Here is a 16,386-nt window from a genome sequence, read left to right as displayed (position 1 = left end):
CACTGGAACACCACTAGGCAGAGGCAATGGGTCGAAGGCATTTTCGGTCATCTGATTATAACTACAAATGAACCAATTTCGTCCTAAGAACTGAAGCAATGAGCATTAAACCCTAAACCTAGGGTTTTCCATTTGTTGCACATAAATGAACCAATAATATAACACAATTGATAGAGATTACCTTGGTTTACTAGCTTTACCACGCATTGGCATCCTACCGTTACATAATACAAAAAATTAATAATCACTTCAAATAGTAAGTACTAACGTATTTAGGGTTGCAAAATACACGTAATATATACCAAACCAATGCGTAAAAATGAGGAGGGGAGAGAACATACCTTGATCTTCAAGATCTATGGATCAAATTCAACTTTCCAAGGTTAAATTGCTCGATTCAAGATATTGGGGGGTTTGGGGAGAGAAAAAACCTGAGAACAAGGAAGAAGAAATGAAAGGAGCCTCGGCCAGGGAAACCTTGGCGTGGGTTTTGAATCCGAGGTCGGCGTCGAGATCCATGGCTCTAACCTACCTGCCACGTCAGCGCCACCTTGGCTGGCCTGCTGTTTCCGGCCAGGCATCTCAGCGTCAAGGTCTACGGCGCCGACCCCTAGAGTTCAAAGATCAGTTTACGTCGTCAGGGGGTTAAACATAAATTTTCTTAAAAAAGGGTCAAATTGCAAAAAAAAAAAAAAAGGTCCTGGTGAGTTGTGGGCTGGTGACGCCCGACCGAGCCAGAAGACCACGACGTGTCGAAACCGACCGGCCCGTCCGTTAGCCCGTGAAGGCCACGAACGCGGCCCGTCGGTGACGCACGGCACGCAGCCACGCACCGCTTCCTGGAAATCTCCGTGGTGCGACCCGACAGCAGAAAGGGAAAAGTAACCGGGAGGCCGGAATCTTTCGATCGAGGGCACCACCGGCGGCGGGGGTAGTAGCACAGGAGGGGAGCCGTGGAGCCATCCGGCGGGCATCTGCGCCCGATGTGGGCGTGGGGCTGCGTCGAGCGCGTGGCCGCGGGCCTCCTCGGCGGCCCCCTCGCCGGCGGCGGCCGCTGGAACACCGCCGTCGCCGTCGGGGTCACGGCCGCCGCGGGCCTCGCGCTCGTCGCCATAGTCGTCTCTTCCCGCAGGTCGGCCAGTCCCCGCGCTCCCACACCTTTTGGAATCGCTTATGCTTCTGCTTACGCCTGCCTCAAAGCGTGCTTCGATGCAGAGGCGGGCTCAAGTCTCCGTGGTGGCGGCGACGGAGGAAGGCGCCGCTTACGGCCCAGGAGTGGCGAGACCTGTTCACGCCGGAGGGGAAGCTTCAGGACGGCGGAGTGAAGCTTCTGAAGCAAGTTCGGAGCGGAGTAAGTTGCGTAACTCATGAATGATGCTGTTATGCGGCCTCTGAAGCTTTTAGGCTGATTGATGTGCTTCTCTGACAGGGGATGGAACCGAGTATCAGAGCGCAAGTCTGGCCGTTCCTTCTGGGAGTGTAAGTAATCTGGAGTGTTGATCACAGAACTGTTGTTGTCATGCTTGGAGATGTACATTTAGATCCACAAGATACTTTGGAACAAGATATGTGTATGCTAATATCCTTTACTACTTTATAGGAAGAGAGATTCTATTGTAATTGTAATAACATTAACCATGGTCCATGGAGATGGATGAGCCTGCATTTTAGGAAGACCTGTAGTCTATATCATCAAACTGAACTTAAGCAGTTATGGATTGTTAAATGGGCATGACAAAATTCGTGAATTTGCTTGCTAGCTGTACAAATGAACAAGTAATATTAGTTCTTTTTCTTTATTTTGCCACAACTCAACCAGATTTACAGTTATAGTAGGAAATAACGTGCGGTCAGATTTCATAAGCACTGTAGAATGCATGTGTGTGTATTCAGTATAATAGACTTGACTAATCTGGATTTGAACTCTCATACAGTTATAGCCTTGATAGTTCTGAAGCACAAAGAGATGTGGTTAAGGCCCAGAACAGGTACAATCTTCAGGATGTATATTTTATCTCTTTATCATACATCTGTTCTTCCTGTCTGAAAATGACTGAGCGAAGTTGATCAAAACATGTTTCCCATGGTCTTTCCACCGATGATATATGGCGGTGTATGTTTTTCTTATTTAGTTCAGGAATGTTGCCTGTTAAAGGACGCTGAATTTTAGATGTTGTTTGTCCTGATTGGCTTAAGATGATGACACTCAGTGGCATATTTTCTGTAGGAAGGGATATCTGTTATTGAGGAAGCATTGCCTGCGTAAATCAGCATACAGCATGGAAGAGAGCAGGCAGTCAACTAAAACAGCTGAAGTCAACCATGAAGGGAGCAATAGTTCTGAAAAAGGTGATGAATCTGGTTGTGTTAGTCCTGTTAAATCTGAAGAAGTTCCTGAAAGTCCTAGCATGGAAGAGGCTATAACTGAGGAAGGAAATCCAAGTCTCAGTGCAGAACAAGAAGTGCAGGATGACACTTCTGAAACAAAGCCAGAGCAGATGAAAGAAAATCAGTCTTCATCTAGTTCTTCCGATGAGGAAGGGAGTGAAAAAAGTGCTGTGACTCATGTAGAAGCATCTCATAAGAACTTGGCCTCAGTTTGTGAGTCCTCATTTGAGGATGAACAAGAAAGTATCCCGAGATATTCGAACACAGGAGGAAATATGGATGATGTTGTGTTATCTAAGGCTGCCCGCCCTGTGAAGTCTGCACGGGCAATCGAGGATTTTGAGACATGGCAACGGATTATTCGTTTGGATGCAGTCCGTGCTAACGATGAATGGGTTTCCTACTCTCCATCCCAAGCTTCAGTTTCCAAGGAGAGGGCAATTGAATCTGCTAAAGCTGTTTTTCTCAAAGACTATGACCACTTAGAACCATATCGGATCCATCATGCGTCACGCCTTGTTGCTATTCTTGAGGCCTATGCAACCTATGACCAAGAAATTGGATATTGCCAGGGAATGAGTGACCTGCTTGCACCTCTCCTAGCTGTTCTAGAGGAAGATGACGAAGCCTTCTGGTGCTTTGCTGGTTTTATGAGGAAAGCCCGCCACAATTTTAGACTTGATGAAGTGGGTATACGCCGGCAACTCAATATGGTGGCTAGGATAATCAAATACAAGGACTTCCATCTCTACAGACATTTGGAGATGCTCCAAGCTGAAGACTGCTTTTTTGTATACAGAATGGTGGTTGTGATATTCCGGAGGGAGCTCACCTTCGAGCAGACCCTATGTCTCTGGGAGGTGATGTGGGCTGATCAGGCAGCAAACCGCGTTGAGATTGCAAAATCATCCTGGCGAAAATTGCAGTTGGGAGCACCTCCAACAGATGACCTGTTACTGTATGCAATTGCTGCTAGTGTGTTGCAGAAGCGGAAACTGATAATAGAAAGCTACAGCAGCATGGATGAGATCGTAAGGGAGTGTAACAGCATGGCTGGACAGCTGGACATTTGGAAGCTCCTGGACGACGCGCACGATCTAGTGGTGACCCTTCACAATAGGATTGAGTAGTGGTGGTCTTCGTTGCTTGTGCTATTTGTCACATTACCATACTTTCACTATACCCAATCTCTTTGTATGTTAAGTACGTGCCGACAGTGAATAGAAGCGCGTTGATGGAGTTAGCTAGGTAGCAATGACAGCAATTTTTTTGAACTGAGCATGCATACTGGACGTGGGCAAAGAGCCCCTTGAATCATATCATTGTCTACCATTCTGATGTATTGCAATCTGTTTTGTTTCTGTTGTACCCTCGTTACATACTGCATGTGATGGTGGATGTCATGTGATGGGGGTTCGGTGCAAATTGGTGGATCTGATCTTGTTGGCTGTGTATTATCCAAACCTTTCGGCTATCGCTATCTGTATCTGGACTAGGTACACGCAAAAAGTCAAACTTACATGCTTTTGATCCCAGGTCCAAAACCACAGTCCACAGCAATGATACCATCCACGGCTGTATTGATCATCGAAGTTTGTTTTGTTATAATGGGGGCGGGGGGACAGAATTATTTGCCAATTTTTTGGTCAAATCAAAAAGTACACCTTACGATAGAAGATGGTTAATGGTCTGGTTCTGTTTATTGCACCGTCCAAGCACGCACACACAAAACAAACATAACTGCAATAATCTGATATCAACTATCATGAAGAGTCAGAATCCATCTTATATGCCTCAGTTCATGGGGTCCTGGGAAAAGAGCAGATTTGGATGTCCATAAATACAGAGTAGCATATGACCAATGAGATAACATCCACCTGACAAGTACACTGTAAGCAATTATTGAACTGTTTTCATCCCAACCATGACCATAAAACAGACTCCAAAGGCAAGTCTCTAAGAATAGTATACTACTCTGATTTGGTGTACTGCCGTATACCAAATGCAAGGCCCAGGATCATAATGGGCACAAGGAACTGCAGGATCTTGATGAGGAGGTCATTATCCTTGTCTGTGTGGCTGGGCGCTTGCTGGGGGTGCACATAAGTACGTTTTGCTGGGATTGTTGAAGCATCTATCTGCCCGATGTGGTACTTCTCCATCATGTCCCTTGCGGAATCACTGTGGCCAATATCTTCAAAATCAGCCGTAGCATCTTTCCCTGGTTACATTCAAGAGTAGAGATCAGCTCAATATTTAAACGTCATGGTTCAAGGCTGTAACTATGAAGTACAATTGATGTATGGCTTACCAGTTACAGCTAGCAAAACCTCATCTCCACCAGGATGCTCATCCATAAACGGAGTGACGTCATACACCTGAAATGTTAATAGAAAGAGATGAGATGTTCCAGTCAAACACATATTGGAAAATAGATGGCAGAAAATTTCAATGATTTATTCCATTTTATATGAGATTACTAAAAGAACAAGGAACATACATTACAGACAGCAGAAGCATAGGTTTCAATGTTTCAACATCTTACACCACGACATCTACTTATAGTGTACCAATCTTAATTTATGCAAAAGGTGAAGAAACAAGCCAGCACAGTTCGCTAACTTATGTCAGGAAGCTCTACGGATGTTTAATAATAACACTACAAGGGCAAAAATAGTGGTTGACTTCAAAGTAAACTTAGGGCCAAAAATCCTACTTCCAAAAATAGCATGGCCATTAAGCATTAGCTACACCGAGAATAACAAAACATTTGTCCCAAACAAATGGAAGGCAAGTTACTATTTTCTTTTTTTAATAAAAAATAATCAACTTCAGTGGAATTAGCACATGCTACGCATTTTTCCAGCAGAATGTTTGATGATAATGAAGGGCGGGCCTGGTGCAAGCGGTAGAGTCTTACCGCCTGTGACCGGAAGGTCTCGGGTTCGAGTCGCGGTCTCCTTGCATTGCACAGGCGAGGGTAAGGCTTGCCACTGACACCCTTCCCCAGACCCCGCACAGAGCGGGAGCTCTCTGCACTGGGTACGCCCTTTTTTTTTAATGTTTGATGATAATAATAGCTTAAAGGATTTGTATATAGGAGAAAACAGGAAAAGAGTTAGAAAATTTCTGAATGGAAAGCATTGGATCTAAGAAAATATACTAATTCTAGAGTAACAACTTCTTACTTTTGTGGTGCAGCGGAAACCTATATAATATATGTGGTGCAGCGGAAACCTATATAATATGTGTGGTGCAGCGGAAACCTATATAATATATGGGCATACTAGTACATCCAAGGTCATATAATTGAAAAAAAAAATGACCCACATGTTGTAAGCACACCATTTATTTGGTCGGATATGAAAATATCAACCATGAATCATCATTTATGTAATTTATATTTCAGACTTTTTTGAGGAATTATATATTTTACCGAATCATTTTATTCTGCCACGAACAAAAAAAAAAAGCAGGATAAAAACAAACCATATTTTTGTCTGTTTTGTCATGCATTGTCATTTGAGGATACAGAAAGGTGCTCAGTTTAAAGCACTATCCTTGTGGTAAATTCTGAATATGCGAGGCGAGTGGATTGTAATAAGCTTCTGTCCTATAATCATCCAAGCATACAGAGCAACATGAAGTTTATCTAAAGGCAGTTGCTCGTCCTCGATCGGATCAACCCAACTCATCATTGAACATGGAGTAGATCTAAAAGGCGGTTTCTGGACCTGGATTGAGTCACACACTGATGAATAACTACAACTGCTATTTGACAATCCAAAACATCTTTATCTTTAGTAGTACGCCTGTTTAGTTTCAGCAAATGAGCAAATCTGATTCGAGATAAATCCCAGCACAATTGATTCAATTCTGCTGCTGCAAGAAACCAAGCCTACCATCAATTATTTCTCCATAAAACCTTATCATGGAACAGAAAGCGTTGTAAGCTTTCCTTAGGCCGTAAAACCTTTGCAATCGAAGGGGAAACGAAAGGAATTACCATTCCACCAACAAGAACACCAAACAATTTCACAAAACCATATCCTATGAAACCACCAGAGGCATGCCACCAGCCATCCAAAATCCTATGTCACCACAAAGGGGAGCCGAGGATGGGAGGGGAGCAGAAAAACCGCACCTTGCCGGCGATGATGATCCAGCAGTCCTTGGTGACGTTATGCTTGGCGACTTCCTCGAACCCAAAGACCTTATTCTCGCCGGCCATGGCAGACTACTACGCACCTGAGACAAAATCCCCCTCCGAAAGAGTTAGCCCTTCGCAGCAAAAATTCGGAAACCGCACTGGATCGAGCCATGGAGCGTTGAAGCGAAAGCAGTCGGCCTGCTAGTGGTTGGCCGATGGGCTTTGTTTGGCTCACCTGCGCTTCGCCTCAAGACGGAGGTGGAGGCCGTCGGGTAGGTCAGCGTGTGTCGCGCTCGCGAACGGGACGCGAAATCACGCGATCTGGACAGCTTCCGCCCTCGGTGGCGCCGGCATGGCGGCATTTGAGCCCAGTGCGCCCCATCCCATTCCCCTAGACCCCACCGCACGCCGCGGCCGGTGGCGTTCCCAAAATGCCCCTCGAGAGCTAGCTGCTTTTTTTTTTAGCAATCGGCTGTCTTCATAGAGTTTACTATTCATTTGGTCGATCATTTGGTCGATCTGGGTTGCCACCGTACACCTGTTGGTTGATGCTGAAATTTAGCTTATATTGAAATATTGTGAGGAAAACAATGTTTTATTGATAAAAAGTAGTTTTAAATAAGTTCAAACCAACCGGATGATAGTTTGTTATAATGCTTGAAGCTCTTGCAGCACCAAGGCTTGGTGATTATGCATTAGTGGATTTTTTTCTATAAAATTTCTGCCAAGTGAGATCCTGATTCGGTCAAAATTCTGTGCTTATTGCTCTATTGTGGCCGAATCTGGAATATCATAGTTGATACTTCAAAGTGGCTCGGCTGTGTATAAAACTATGCTATAAATATTGGGTTTAGGATCCATAAATTCTATGGCTTAGCCAGCTGCTGGACAGGGCCTTTTTTTCCATCCCGTGTTGGACCTCCAGGCCCGGCTCGGCCCATAGTACCATGAGAGGCTGTTACTGCGTCGACACGTAAGCTTTCCCCCTCCCCTCCGCTGACGCGACGCCCACCTCGGCCCGCGCTGGTTTCCGTTCGCGCAGCGACTGACCACGCGGCCGTGCGGGCGCAAGACGAGACGAGACCAGTGACCACCACGCGCTCGCGGCTCCCGGCTCCGCTCCCAGATCCCGCCGCGCGCGCGAGCGAGCCCCGAGGAGTGACCATGGAGGAGCCCACGGAGACCAGGCCAGCCGGTGCGGAGGATCTCGCGAACGGCGCGCGAGAGCCGGAGGGGCCTCCGCCGGAGGTTGAGGAGGAGGAAGTGGAGGAGGAGCCGCCGCGATCGGCGACGGCGAAGCAGGAGGAGGCGAAGGCGGCGCTGGGGTCGGAGGGATCCCGTCCGTTCACCATGCGGGAACTCCTCGGCGAGCTCAAGGAGGACGGCGAGACGGCGGCCGGCGGCAGCAGCGCGAGATCTGCGTTCGGCGATGGGAACGGGGTCGGATCCGCTGATGCCGAGGGCTCGTCCTACAGGTTTGTGCTTATTCGCGTCATTTAGATCTCACTCCATCTACTGGATCACTGTGGCTTGGTTAGGTTTGTGGCATTGCGTTTTTTAGCCGTACACTTTGGACTTCGCGTCGGATCTGCGTTGGCTACGTGAATTTTGCGTTGGCTACGTGAATTAAGCAGCTGCTGCTTAATTTTGGTGCTTTAGCTGCTGCCTTAGTGGAGTTGTATTGTCATATTTGAGCTACGAATGCTGGTTGCATTAGAATGCTTATGTGCAAGCACAATTGTTACCATGGAATGTGGTATTTTTGTGATCTTTCTTCAACAAAGCAAAATTGGTGTTAATGCGAACCTACTACAGCTCATCTTCTGGTAGGGTAGGATTGTTATATTATTAGGTATATGGATATGGAAGCACCTTTCTTCTAATGAAAAGCTGTGAACAATTTCTCCTTCCGTTATAACGAATAATGGGTATCAGATGGTTGTTACCTTTTAATAAATGCATTAATCATTATATCTGCTTAAATTCTGTAATTTTGTATACGGTTAGTTCACAGCTGCTGCAACGTTACTAGTTCACATTTATTTGTATTGGCTTATGCACAAATTCCTAATGAAATGGTTCAAACAGTAAGTTTTATTGATTTCTTCAATTTATTTCAGCCAAGATAGCACACAACAGTCTTCATCCCACCATGATGTAGCGATGGACTTGATAAATAGTGTAACTGGAGTTGACGAGGAAGGACGTTCTCGCCAAAGGATTCTTTCTTTTGCTGCCAAAAGGTTTGCTTAGCTTGCCTGATTAAATTTTGTTTTTTATTGCTACAATTAGCTTGCATATTTTGTAGTTCTCTCTGTAATTACTTGTTGCTGCCAAGTTTAAAGTTCTGTTATGCAGGTATGTAAATGCAATTGAAAGAAATCCTGATGACCCTGATGCATATTATAATTGGGCTCTTGTCCTCCAGGTACACATCTACATTCCTTTTATACCTCCCTTTTTTTGTGATGGTCTTTTATATGTGTTAATATATAGTGAACGCATAGCTGCTATTGTTTATAGCATGCATGTTACATATGTGCTGCAAAATTGTTATTTATATTTCAGGCAAGTTTGTATCTTATTCTTTTGAAATATTATTTCAGGAGAGTGCAGACAATGTGGATCCCAATTCTAGTTCCTCTAAAGATGCATTGCTTGAGGAGGCTTGCAAAAAGTATGCTGAAGCTACCCGACTTTGTCCAACTCTTTATGATGTAAGTTCCTCACTTCTTATGTTTGATCAGAATAGTTCAAATTTACAGAAGGTCTTTCAGTGCTTTTTGGCCCTTTCGGAAAAAAGAATAAAAAGCATCACAATCACACTTTTCAAATAGTCTACAAAAAGCATCACATCTAAGAATATGACTTCATGGTTATAACGTACAGTGCTCAATGTTGATCATTCTAATTGTCTCAGATATCTTGATGCTCCTTTGACACATTCTCTTTTTTTAGGCATATTATAACTGGGCTATTGCTATTGCTGATCGGGCTAAAATGCGAGGTCGGACAAAAGAAGCCGAAGAACTCTGGAAGCAGGTTTAGTGAGATGTCTCACATACATCTATAAGCTTGTTTATGTTGAACACCAAATTATTATTATGCGAGTAATGCAAGTAAATCAGGTTTGGTCAAATATTGAATCTTGTTTTGGTTTCCTTGTGGTGCCTGTTCTCTGCAGGCCATCAATTATGTTATTTATATGATAAAAAACTGTACCACTTTTCACTCAAATTGTGGGTTTGTGTGTTTTTTTTTTAATAAACATGAGCTCGCAATATATGTTGCACATATTAAGTTGTTCTTGTCCTATCTATTAAGATATATAATACTTCACTGTCTCTTTCGTGAATTTGGATGGATAAATAAGAGCTCACAAGTTATCCAATAGCAAATCATGTAGCAAGCAGCATGTTTCGTCACCGTTTTTTTTTTCTTCAAAAAATTCCCTGATAGCTGGTGAACTTTTTGTGCTATGTGATGACACTATTTCTTATCTTTTCTTGAAAACCTTGGTGCATCCAACTCTGCTCAATGTTTAGTTTCATCAAGAATTTCAAATTTTAACCTTAGCATTTGGGGGAACAATAAATCCCAAGGGGTTTGAACAATCCACATCTCCGTTCCTTGCCATTAAGCTGAAAAGTTACCATGTTTTCTTGCCAAACATACTAATGTTGTTTTAAGTATATGATTAAATTTGATTGCATCCGTTATTTACGCTTTTCTTTCTTTGGCAGGCAATACTGAATTATGAGAAGGCTGTACAGCTTAATTGGAATAGCCCACAGGTTAGCGTTAAATCCTTATATTTATCTTGAGTTCTTGAGTGCAGATTATATGATAAAATAAAAAGATAAAAGGCTCCAATTTGAGTTAAGTGGACGATTGATGTGCGCATATAACTGATATGAAGACCATCATGGTTCAGTAGAGTTTCGTTTAGTAATGCTGTGCACATGTTTAAACAATAAGAATAAGAATGCCATCCTTTTGTAGTGATAGCTGTTTTTTTTTGTTCTAATTTATCAATTAAAGAAAGAAAAAACTTGTTGCTGGTCAAGAAACAGAGCTTGCCATGGCTTATCCTTATTGTTTAAATTCCCGTGATCTTTCGTTACCGAAATTCTTTATAAACTAATCTAAAGAAATATTTTTTATGAAAGGATCTTGTTTTTTCGGGTCCATTTCTCTCCACCAGCATTTGACCAAATCCATGAAAATGAGATGATCTGATATCACTTCAACTTGAAACTTCTAATCTTGAATTTTTATTAATAGCCAGTGTTGCTGCTTTCTTAATTGCCTTTCTTTTCGATTGCAGGCTCTCAATAACTGGGGTCTTGGGCTACAGGTACATCTCATCAATTTTATTTTCTTGACCTTCTTCCCTGAAGTTTGGTTAACTATTTGCTCTTGAGCTGCACCTGCCTGTGCTAGCAGTTTATTGAGTATGAATTTGCAATGCAGGAGCTGAGTGCAATTGTTCCTGCCCGGGATAAACAGACCATAATAAAAACAGCTATAAGCAAGGTAGATACAATATCCCATTACTGTGCCTAGGAATTATTTTTTATGGTATTGCTTAGTAAAAATTATCTCTTTGATGAACCACTGACACCCGTTTCTACTATATTCGTAGTTCCGTGCTGCAATTCAGCTGCAATTTGATTTCCATCGGGCAATATACAACCTCGGAACTGTCTTGGTGTGCTTCCTGCCTCATAAATCACCTGTTGAATGATATATACTTTTCTTACACTAAAATAATGAGTTTGTTTTAGTATATTATGTATAAATTTCTAATAGATTTTATAACTTCTACAGTTTAAGTTCCATGACAATGACACACACATTTTGTTTTATAATGCTGCAGTATGGTTTAGCTGAGGATACCATGAGGTCTGGGAAGCCAGATGTCTCCCCTAATGAGCTTTACAGTCAGTCTGCTATCTATGTTGCAGCTGCTCATGCTCTGAAGCCAAATTACTCGGTATCTATATATGCATCTTTTACTCTCTACCTATGCCTTGGACCTTTCCCTTTTTTTCCTGCAAACTTCCTTGGTTGACAGTGTGATCTTTTGTCAAATGCAGGTCTATCGCAGTGCTTTGCGATTAGTCCGCTCAATGGTATAAATTCATTTTTTTCTGTTTCTAATGAACTGTGTTAGTTTATTCTGTTTGATATTGTTACCTAATAGTATTGGACCTTATTGTTGAAAGCTACCTAGTAATAATTAAAGGTTCATGTAGCTGGGATATGATAGCTGCTTTTCAGTTCAGTTATCCATGTGTATGTTGAACTCTTTTGCAACCCATTTCTTGAGGGAAAAGAACTGACAATCCTCAAGGTCTTCAAACCTTACTAATTTTTGTTTCTCTGAATGATAGTGTCCTGGTCTTCTTTTTAGCACATTTTCCTGTTCTTTAGATGTTCTCGTCTAATTCTTCATTATGGCAGTGTTCTTCTGTTCTTATTGCATCTTATACCATGCAGTTACCCCTGCCATATCTCAAAGTGGGGTATTTGACTGCTCCTCCAGCTAACAATGCCATTGCCCCACACAAAGATTGGGAGAGATCACAGTTCATTTTGAATCATGAGGGACTCCAGCAGGTATTTTGCCAATGTTAATCATTTTCATTTTGCATACTTATCTCCATTGATACTCTGTTTAGATTGAAGTTACTGGTGTTTCCAATGTCTTTTGTCATGGCCTTATCCAACTGACTAGTGTTGCTGTGAATTATAGGCTGATGCTTCTGACCAGCCTCCATCACAATCCCCTGGGTATTTGGACAGGGACAGAAAACCTGTCAGAATAAACGTTGCAGATATTGTTTCAGTATCAGCATGTGCTGATTTAACTTTACCAAGTGGTGCTGGCCTCTGTATAGAAACTATTCATGGTCCTACATTCTTGGTATGTGCCTGCCAGTTTATTGTTGCAGCTCGTTTGTTCATCTTTTTCGATATTATTTTGTTCCATTGAAATGGATTACATTTCTTCAGTATCTAGACATAGGTTACACTTTTAAATCTGCTTGTTCTTCAATAAATTGACTGAACAGTCAACCCTTTTGAATTTAATGGGCAGTAAATGTGGTGCAATGCCCTATATAGCCAATTTGATTACTGCTAGCGAAAATAAATGGTGTGGAGTACATAATTCAACCCATTCTTCTCTCGCCTCTGACAGGTTGCCGATAGTTGGGAGGCTCTTGACGGTTGGCTAGACGCCATACGCCTTGTCTACACTATTTTTGCAAGAGGAAAGAGCGATGTACTTGCCGGTATTATTACTGGTTAAATGGCTTGCTGCAAATGCAAAACTGTCACTGGAGAGGCGCAAAGTTTTGGAGATTCTGCAGCAACCTTATCAGTTAAATGCCCCCTTTGATTTATTACGTGATTTATTACGTCTCCCGTCTGTGATGTCAGTTTTCCTAGATGTAGGGTATATCATATATATTCATTTGTAACTCGTACTTTCCACTGATTTGGTGATAGGTCCATTTTCCTTTGTAAAAGTGGCCGTGTTACTATATTGTGCATTGACAGCAGATGTATCGGACATTCTTAAGTTTGTGATTTATGTTCTCTGTAACAATGTATCAAGGCACGATGGTCTATGCTTAAATTTACTGCTGGGAGGCTCTCGCCCTGCTGGGCTGCAGGCCGTCCGATATGTATCAAGCCGACAGATCTGGAGATGCTATCAAATCGGGTGAAGGCGTGAAGCTACCGTCGGAGCATGGAGCTGGAGCATGTCGAGGAACCGGAGAGGGAAGGAACAAAGAAATACTCCCACCAATCTAAATTATAAAGATATTTTAGCTTTTCTAGATATATAGTTTTTGTTGTACATTAGATATACATCATGTCTAAAATATATAATAGAAGTACTGTATCTATAAAAGCTAAAACGTCTTGTAATTTAGAATGGAAGGAGTAGAAAACGCCATCGCACAAAGCCTACAAATGAATCCAATGTGTGACCGCTTAGATATACATCATGTCTAGCTCATTTGGGGCTCTCTTGGACCCCTAGTTCAGATATACATCATGTCTAGCTCATTTGGGGCTCTCTTGGACCCCTAGTTCTACACATATTGAGAGACTTTGTGAAGGGTTCGAGGACATAAGTCAAGAGGAGGGCTTAAGAGTGATCTTTTTGTGCGTCCATTTGCTCTTGACTTGGATTTGATCAAGTGGCAGTTAAAGACTCATCACTCTTGTGTTTGCTAGCACCTAGACGACCTAGTGGAGGATTAGGTGACCTTTCCGGAGTACTTATTGGGAGGCTCCTAGAGTTGTGCTTGGTTTGAGACCCACCAATCTAGAGTGGAGAATAGGTATTACTAGTGGAACTTGAGCCCAACCGAAGCAAAAGAGCATAGCCATTAGTTGGTGTCGACGAAATATGGTCGGCAGTCCATCGAGGGGGTGCCCGTGGTGGTAGATTATCGGTAGACAGTGCGTGTAATCAGGAACCAGATGGTTACAGAGGCACGAGACACAAGATTTATACAGGTTCGGCCGCTGCGTTGGCGTAATACCTACATCCTGTGTCTCATTATTCTATATTGATTGAGGTGATCTATTGTCGATGTTTTCTGAAGGGGACCCCTGCCTCTCCTTATATAGTCTGGAGGAGGAGGGTTACAAGTAAAGTATCCTATTTGGTACTATTATAATATCTAGTACAACTTGTAATCTTGCCGTGCACGCCTCGATCTTATGGGCCGGGCCACCTCTGATGGTGTGGCCCATGTCTTGTCTTGAGGATACCGGAGGCCATACCCCCACAGCTAGTCCCCGAGCGCCTTGTATCCTTCTAGTAGCGTCGTCTTGAGCTTACCAGAAGGATGTAAGGGGCTCAAGATAAAATTTGAAAAATATTTCCCTCGAAGTGTGCCCACTTTGACTCTGAGTCAAAAAGAGACACCATCATCCCGGTAGAATCGGAGGTGTTTGAACCATCAGAGCGAGCACATTCACCATAAGGTAAAGTGTGCCCACTTAGTCACCGAGCCTGGTAGTAGGTGACGTAGGCACGTGGTGCCAGGGTCTAAAAAGAATTCACAGTTAAGTTGAGAATCCAATCGTCGTACAGGCGATACAAGATGCACCGGCAGGTGCATCGTACCGATGTAGTCCCCGAGCTTGCTGGAAGACGAGGTATGAGCCTTGTAGCAAGGTCTAAACGAGAAAGAATATCCCAACTGTATGCGAGTCGTCAGTCGCATGTAGTTGAGACGCAAAGTCCCCGAGCTGTGGTCGGAGAGTGGTCGAGGCAGTCCCCGAGCACAGGTCGAGGGGCGAGCGGCAGAGTCCACGAGCTGTGGTCGGAGAGTTGTCGAGGCAGTCCCCGAGCACAGGTTAAGGGGCGAGCGGCGAAATCCTCGAGCTGTGGTCGGAGAGTTGTCGAGGCAGTCCTCGAGCACAGGTTAAGGGGCGAGCGGCGAAGTCCCCGAGCGTAGCTCGAGATCCCTGCAATATAAATACATAGAACGGTAGTACATGATGTATAAAATAATAAATTATGGAGAAAAATCAGCGGTGAAGAAATAGCGTATGACGCTCAGTAGTCATTTGCAAATGAGCATGATGTGATAAAAGCAGTTGGTGCTTTGTAAACATCAGTGTTAATGTGAAGTTTGTGTTTATACTTAATATAAACTGCCCGACCAGTTAGTATGTAGCTGAGTCTTCAGCCATAGCTAGCCCGTTAACCATAACGCGAGGCGTGGAGCCCGTGCACGTGTAGGAAGAACAAAGCGTCGCTAAGGAGCCGCTGCCGACCACCCATAACGCAGAGGGCAGACGCTCGTGCACGTGTAGGGAGGAGCCGGAGATAGGCCGTCTCTGGAGGTATCGAGCGTCAACATGACTGGTCGAGGATTTGCATTAAGTATAGCTGTATGTTATATTTAAGATGGTATACATAGACAAACGTTATTTGAAGAATAATCATGACAAGGACGTTGTGGAGAAACGTCGTAATGAAAATTATATTAAATATAAATATTAGAAGTGTACTTATCTTTGGATAGAAATCTGGTCGGTGGCGATAAAGTTGTCTGATCCTCACTTTTCGGCCTATTTGTGACGGTGGTCGCGGTTGTCATAGCGCCGTTCTTCGTGGCGATCATCATTGCGACGTGGTCTGGTGGTCGAGATGGTCGAAGCTCGGCGGAGCCGCTCGGGACGTGGTCGACGTGGTCTGGTGGTCGGAGCTCGGCGGAGCCGCTCGGGACGTGGTTGAAAGGTCCTTGTTGGTTTTGGTAATTGAGTGACAACCTAGGTGGACTAATTGTGTTTATGTGAGATACACAGGTGATTAGTCCACAGGTACATGTGTGTGAGCAACATATGCCATGAAGGTGAAAATGGCTTAGAGATGTTGCAAAGCTCACACATGTGATGATGAAGGAGCTTAAATGCACATGAGACATGACATTGAGTCATGTGATCAAGGTGGAGAAGATCAAGACAAGACTTGGCTTGATGGACCGGTTGCAAGCGTGAAGGGCAAGTCGAAGGCTTTGGAGTGATGGACCGCGTGGCGGTGAAGCTTGAGCAAGACTTGGCGCCGATGGACGATGGCAACGGTGAAGAGCAAGTAGAGTCAAGATCGATGAACCAATATGATCATGTGATGATATGAAGTGGATCATATCATTGTTGATCATGTTGGTGCATGTGTTGCATCAACATTGAAGGAGATGGAATGGAATGCGCAAGGCAAAGGTATAACCTAGGGCATTTCATTTCACCGGTCATAGGTGTGTAGAGAAGTTTATGACCGGGTTTAGGATAGATGGCCGTACTATCAAGAG

At 43.6% G+C, this 16,386-nt stretch overlaps 3 protein-coding genes across 3 annotated transcripts; 2 read left to right on the top strand and 1 right to left on the bottom strand.

The window, feature by feature from the left end:
• The first annotated feature begins 745 nt into the window (after window positions 1–745).
• Window positions 746–3,736, top strand: LOC136523608 (rab GTPase-activating protein 22-like). Its single transcript, XM_066517235.1, has 5 exons — window positions 746–1,132; window positions 1,216–1,351; window positions 1,430–1,479; window positions 1,935–1,988; window positions 2,228–3,736. The coding sequence occupies exons 1-5, from the start codon at window positions 984–986 to the stop codon at window positions 3,516–3,518; spliced, it is 1,680 nt and encodes a 559-aa protein (XP_066373332.1). The 5' UTR covers window positions 746–983; the 3' UTR covers window positions 3,519–3,736.
• A 151-nt stretch (window positions 3,737–3,887) lies between these two features.
• Window positions 3,888–6,929, bottom strand: LOC136523626 (cytochrome b5-like). The gene is made up of 4 exons (XM_066517248.1): window positions 6,774–6,929; window positions 6,533–6,636; window positions 4,700–4,766; window positions 3,888–4,609 (listed from the first exon to the last, which is right to left on the bottom strand). The coding sequence occupies exons 2-4, from the start codon at window positions 6,617–6,619 to the stop codon at window positions 4,359–4,361; spliced, it is 405 nt and encodes a 134-aa protein (XP_066373345.1). The 5' UTR covers window positions 6,620–6,636; window positions 6,774–6,929; the 3' UTR covers window positions 3,888–4,358.
• Window positions 6,930–7,493: 564 nt separating this feature from the next.
• LOC136523615 (protein HLB1-like) lies at window positions 7,494–13,545 on the top strand. Its single transcript, XM_066517238.1, has 14 exons — window positions 7,494–8,013; window positions 8,659–8,781; window positions 8,897–8,966; window positions 9,145–9,255; window positions 9,497–9,580; window positions 10,282–10,332; window positions 10,866–10,895; window positions 11,012–11,074; window positions 11,184–11,249; window positions 11,418–11,534; window positions 11,638–11,673; window positions 12,041–12,160; window positions 12,297–12,467; window positions 12,744–13,545. The coding sequence occupies exons 1-14, from the start codon at window positions 7,703–7,705 to the stop codon at window positions 12,852–12,854; spliced, it is 1,464 nt and encodes a 487-aa protein (XP_066373335.1). The 5' UTR covers window positions 7,494–7,702; the 3' UTR covers window positions 12,855–13,545.
• Window positions 13,546–16,386: the final 2,841 nt, after the last annotated feature.

The sequence above is a fragment of the Miscanthus floridulus genome, chromosome 2 (assembly GCF_019320115.1).
Source record: "Miscanthus floridulus cultivar M001 chromosome 2, ASM1932011v1, whole genome shotgun sequence".
Taxonomy (NCBI): domain Eukaryota; kingdom Viridiplantae; phylum Streptophyta; class Magnoliopsida; order Poales; family Poaceae; genus Miscanthus; species Miscanthus floridulus.
This window is presented reverse-complemented; position numbering and strand designations above follow the sequence as displayed.

Excerpts from the sequence above, each read along its gene's own strand:
- LOC136523608 (XM_066517235.1), top strand. The coding sequence starts at position 984 with ATGTGGGCGTGGGGCTGCGTCGAGCGCGTGGCCGCGGGCCTCCTCGGC. Across the intron at positions 1,133-1,215 it reads ATAGTCGTCTCTTCCCGCAG|AGGCGGGCTCAAGTCTCCGT; the intron begins GTCGGCCAGTCC and ends GCTTCGATGCAG. Across the intron at positions 1,989-2,227 it reads GTGGTTAAGGCCCAGAACAG|GAAGGGATATCTGTTATTGA; the intron begins GTACAATCTTCA and ends TATTTTCTGTAG.
- LOC136523615 (XM_066517238.1), top strand. The coding sequence starts at position 7,703 with ATGGAGGAGCCCACGGAGACCAGGCCAGCCGGTGCGGAGGATCTCGCG. Across the intron at positions 8,014-8,658 it reads GCCGAGGGCTCGTCCTACAG|CCAAGATAGCACACAACAGT; the intron begins GTTTGTGCTTAT and ends AATTTATTTCAG. Across the intron at positions 12,468-12,743 it reads TTCATGGTCCTACATTCTTG|GTTGCCGATAGTTGGGAGGC; the intron begins GTATGTGCCTGC and ends CGCCTCTGACAG.
- LOC136523626 (XM_066517248.1), bottom strand. The coding sequence starts at position 6,619 with ATGGCCGGCGAGAATAAGGTCTTTGGGTTCGAGGAAGTCGCCAAGCAT. Across the intron at positions 4,767-6,532 it reads GGATCATCATCGCCGGCAAG|GTGTATGACGTCACTCCGTT; the intron begins GTGCGGTTTTTC and ends TTAACATTTCAG. Across the intron at positions 4,610-4,699 it reads GGTTTTGCTAGCTGTAACTG|GGAAAGATGCTACGGCTGAT; the intron begins GTAAGCCATACA and ends GAATGTAACCAG.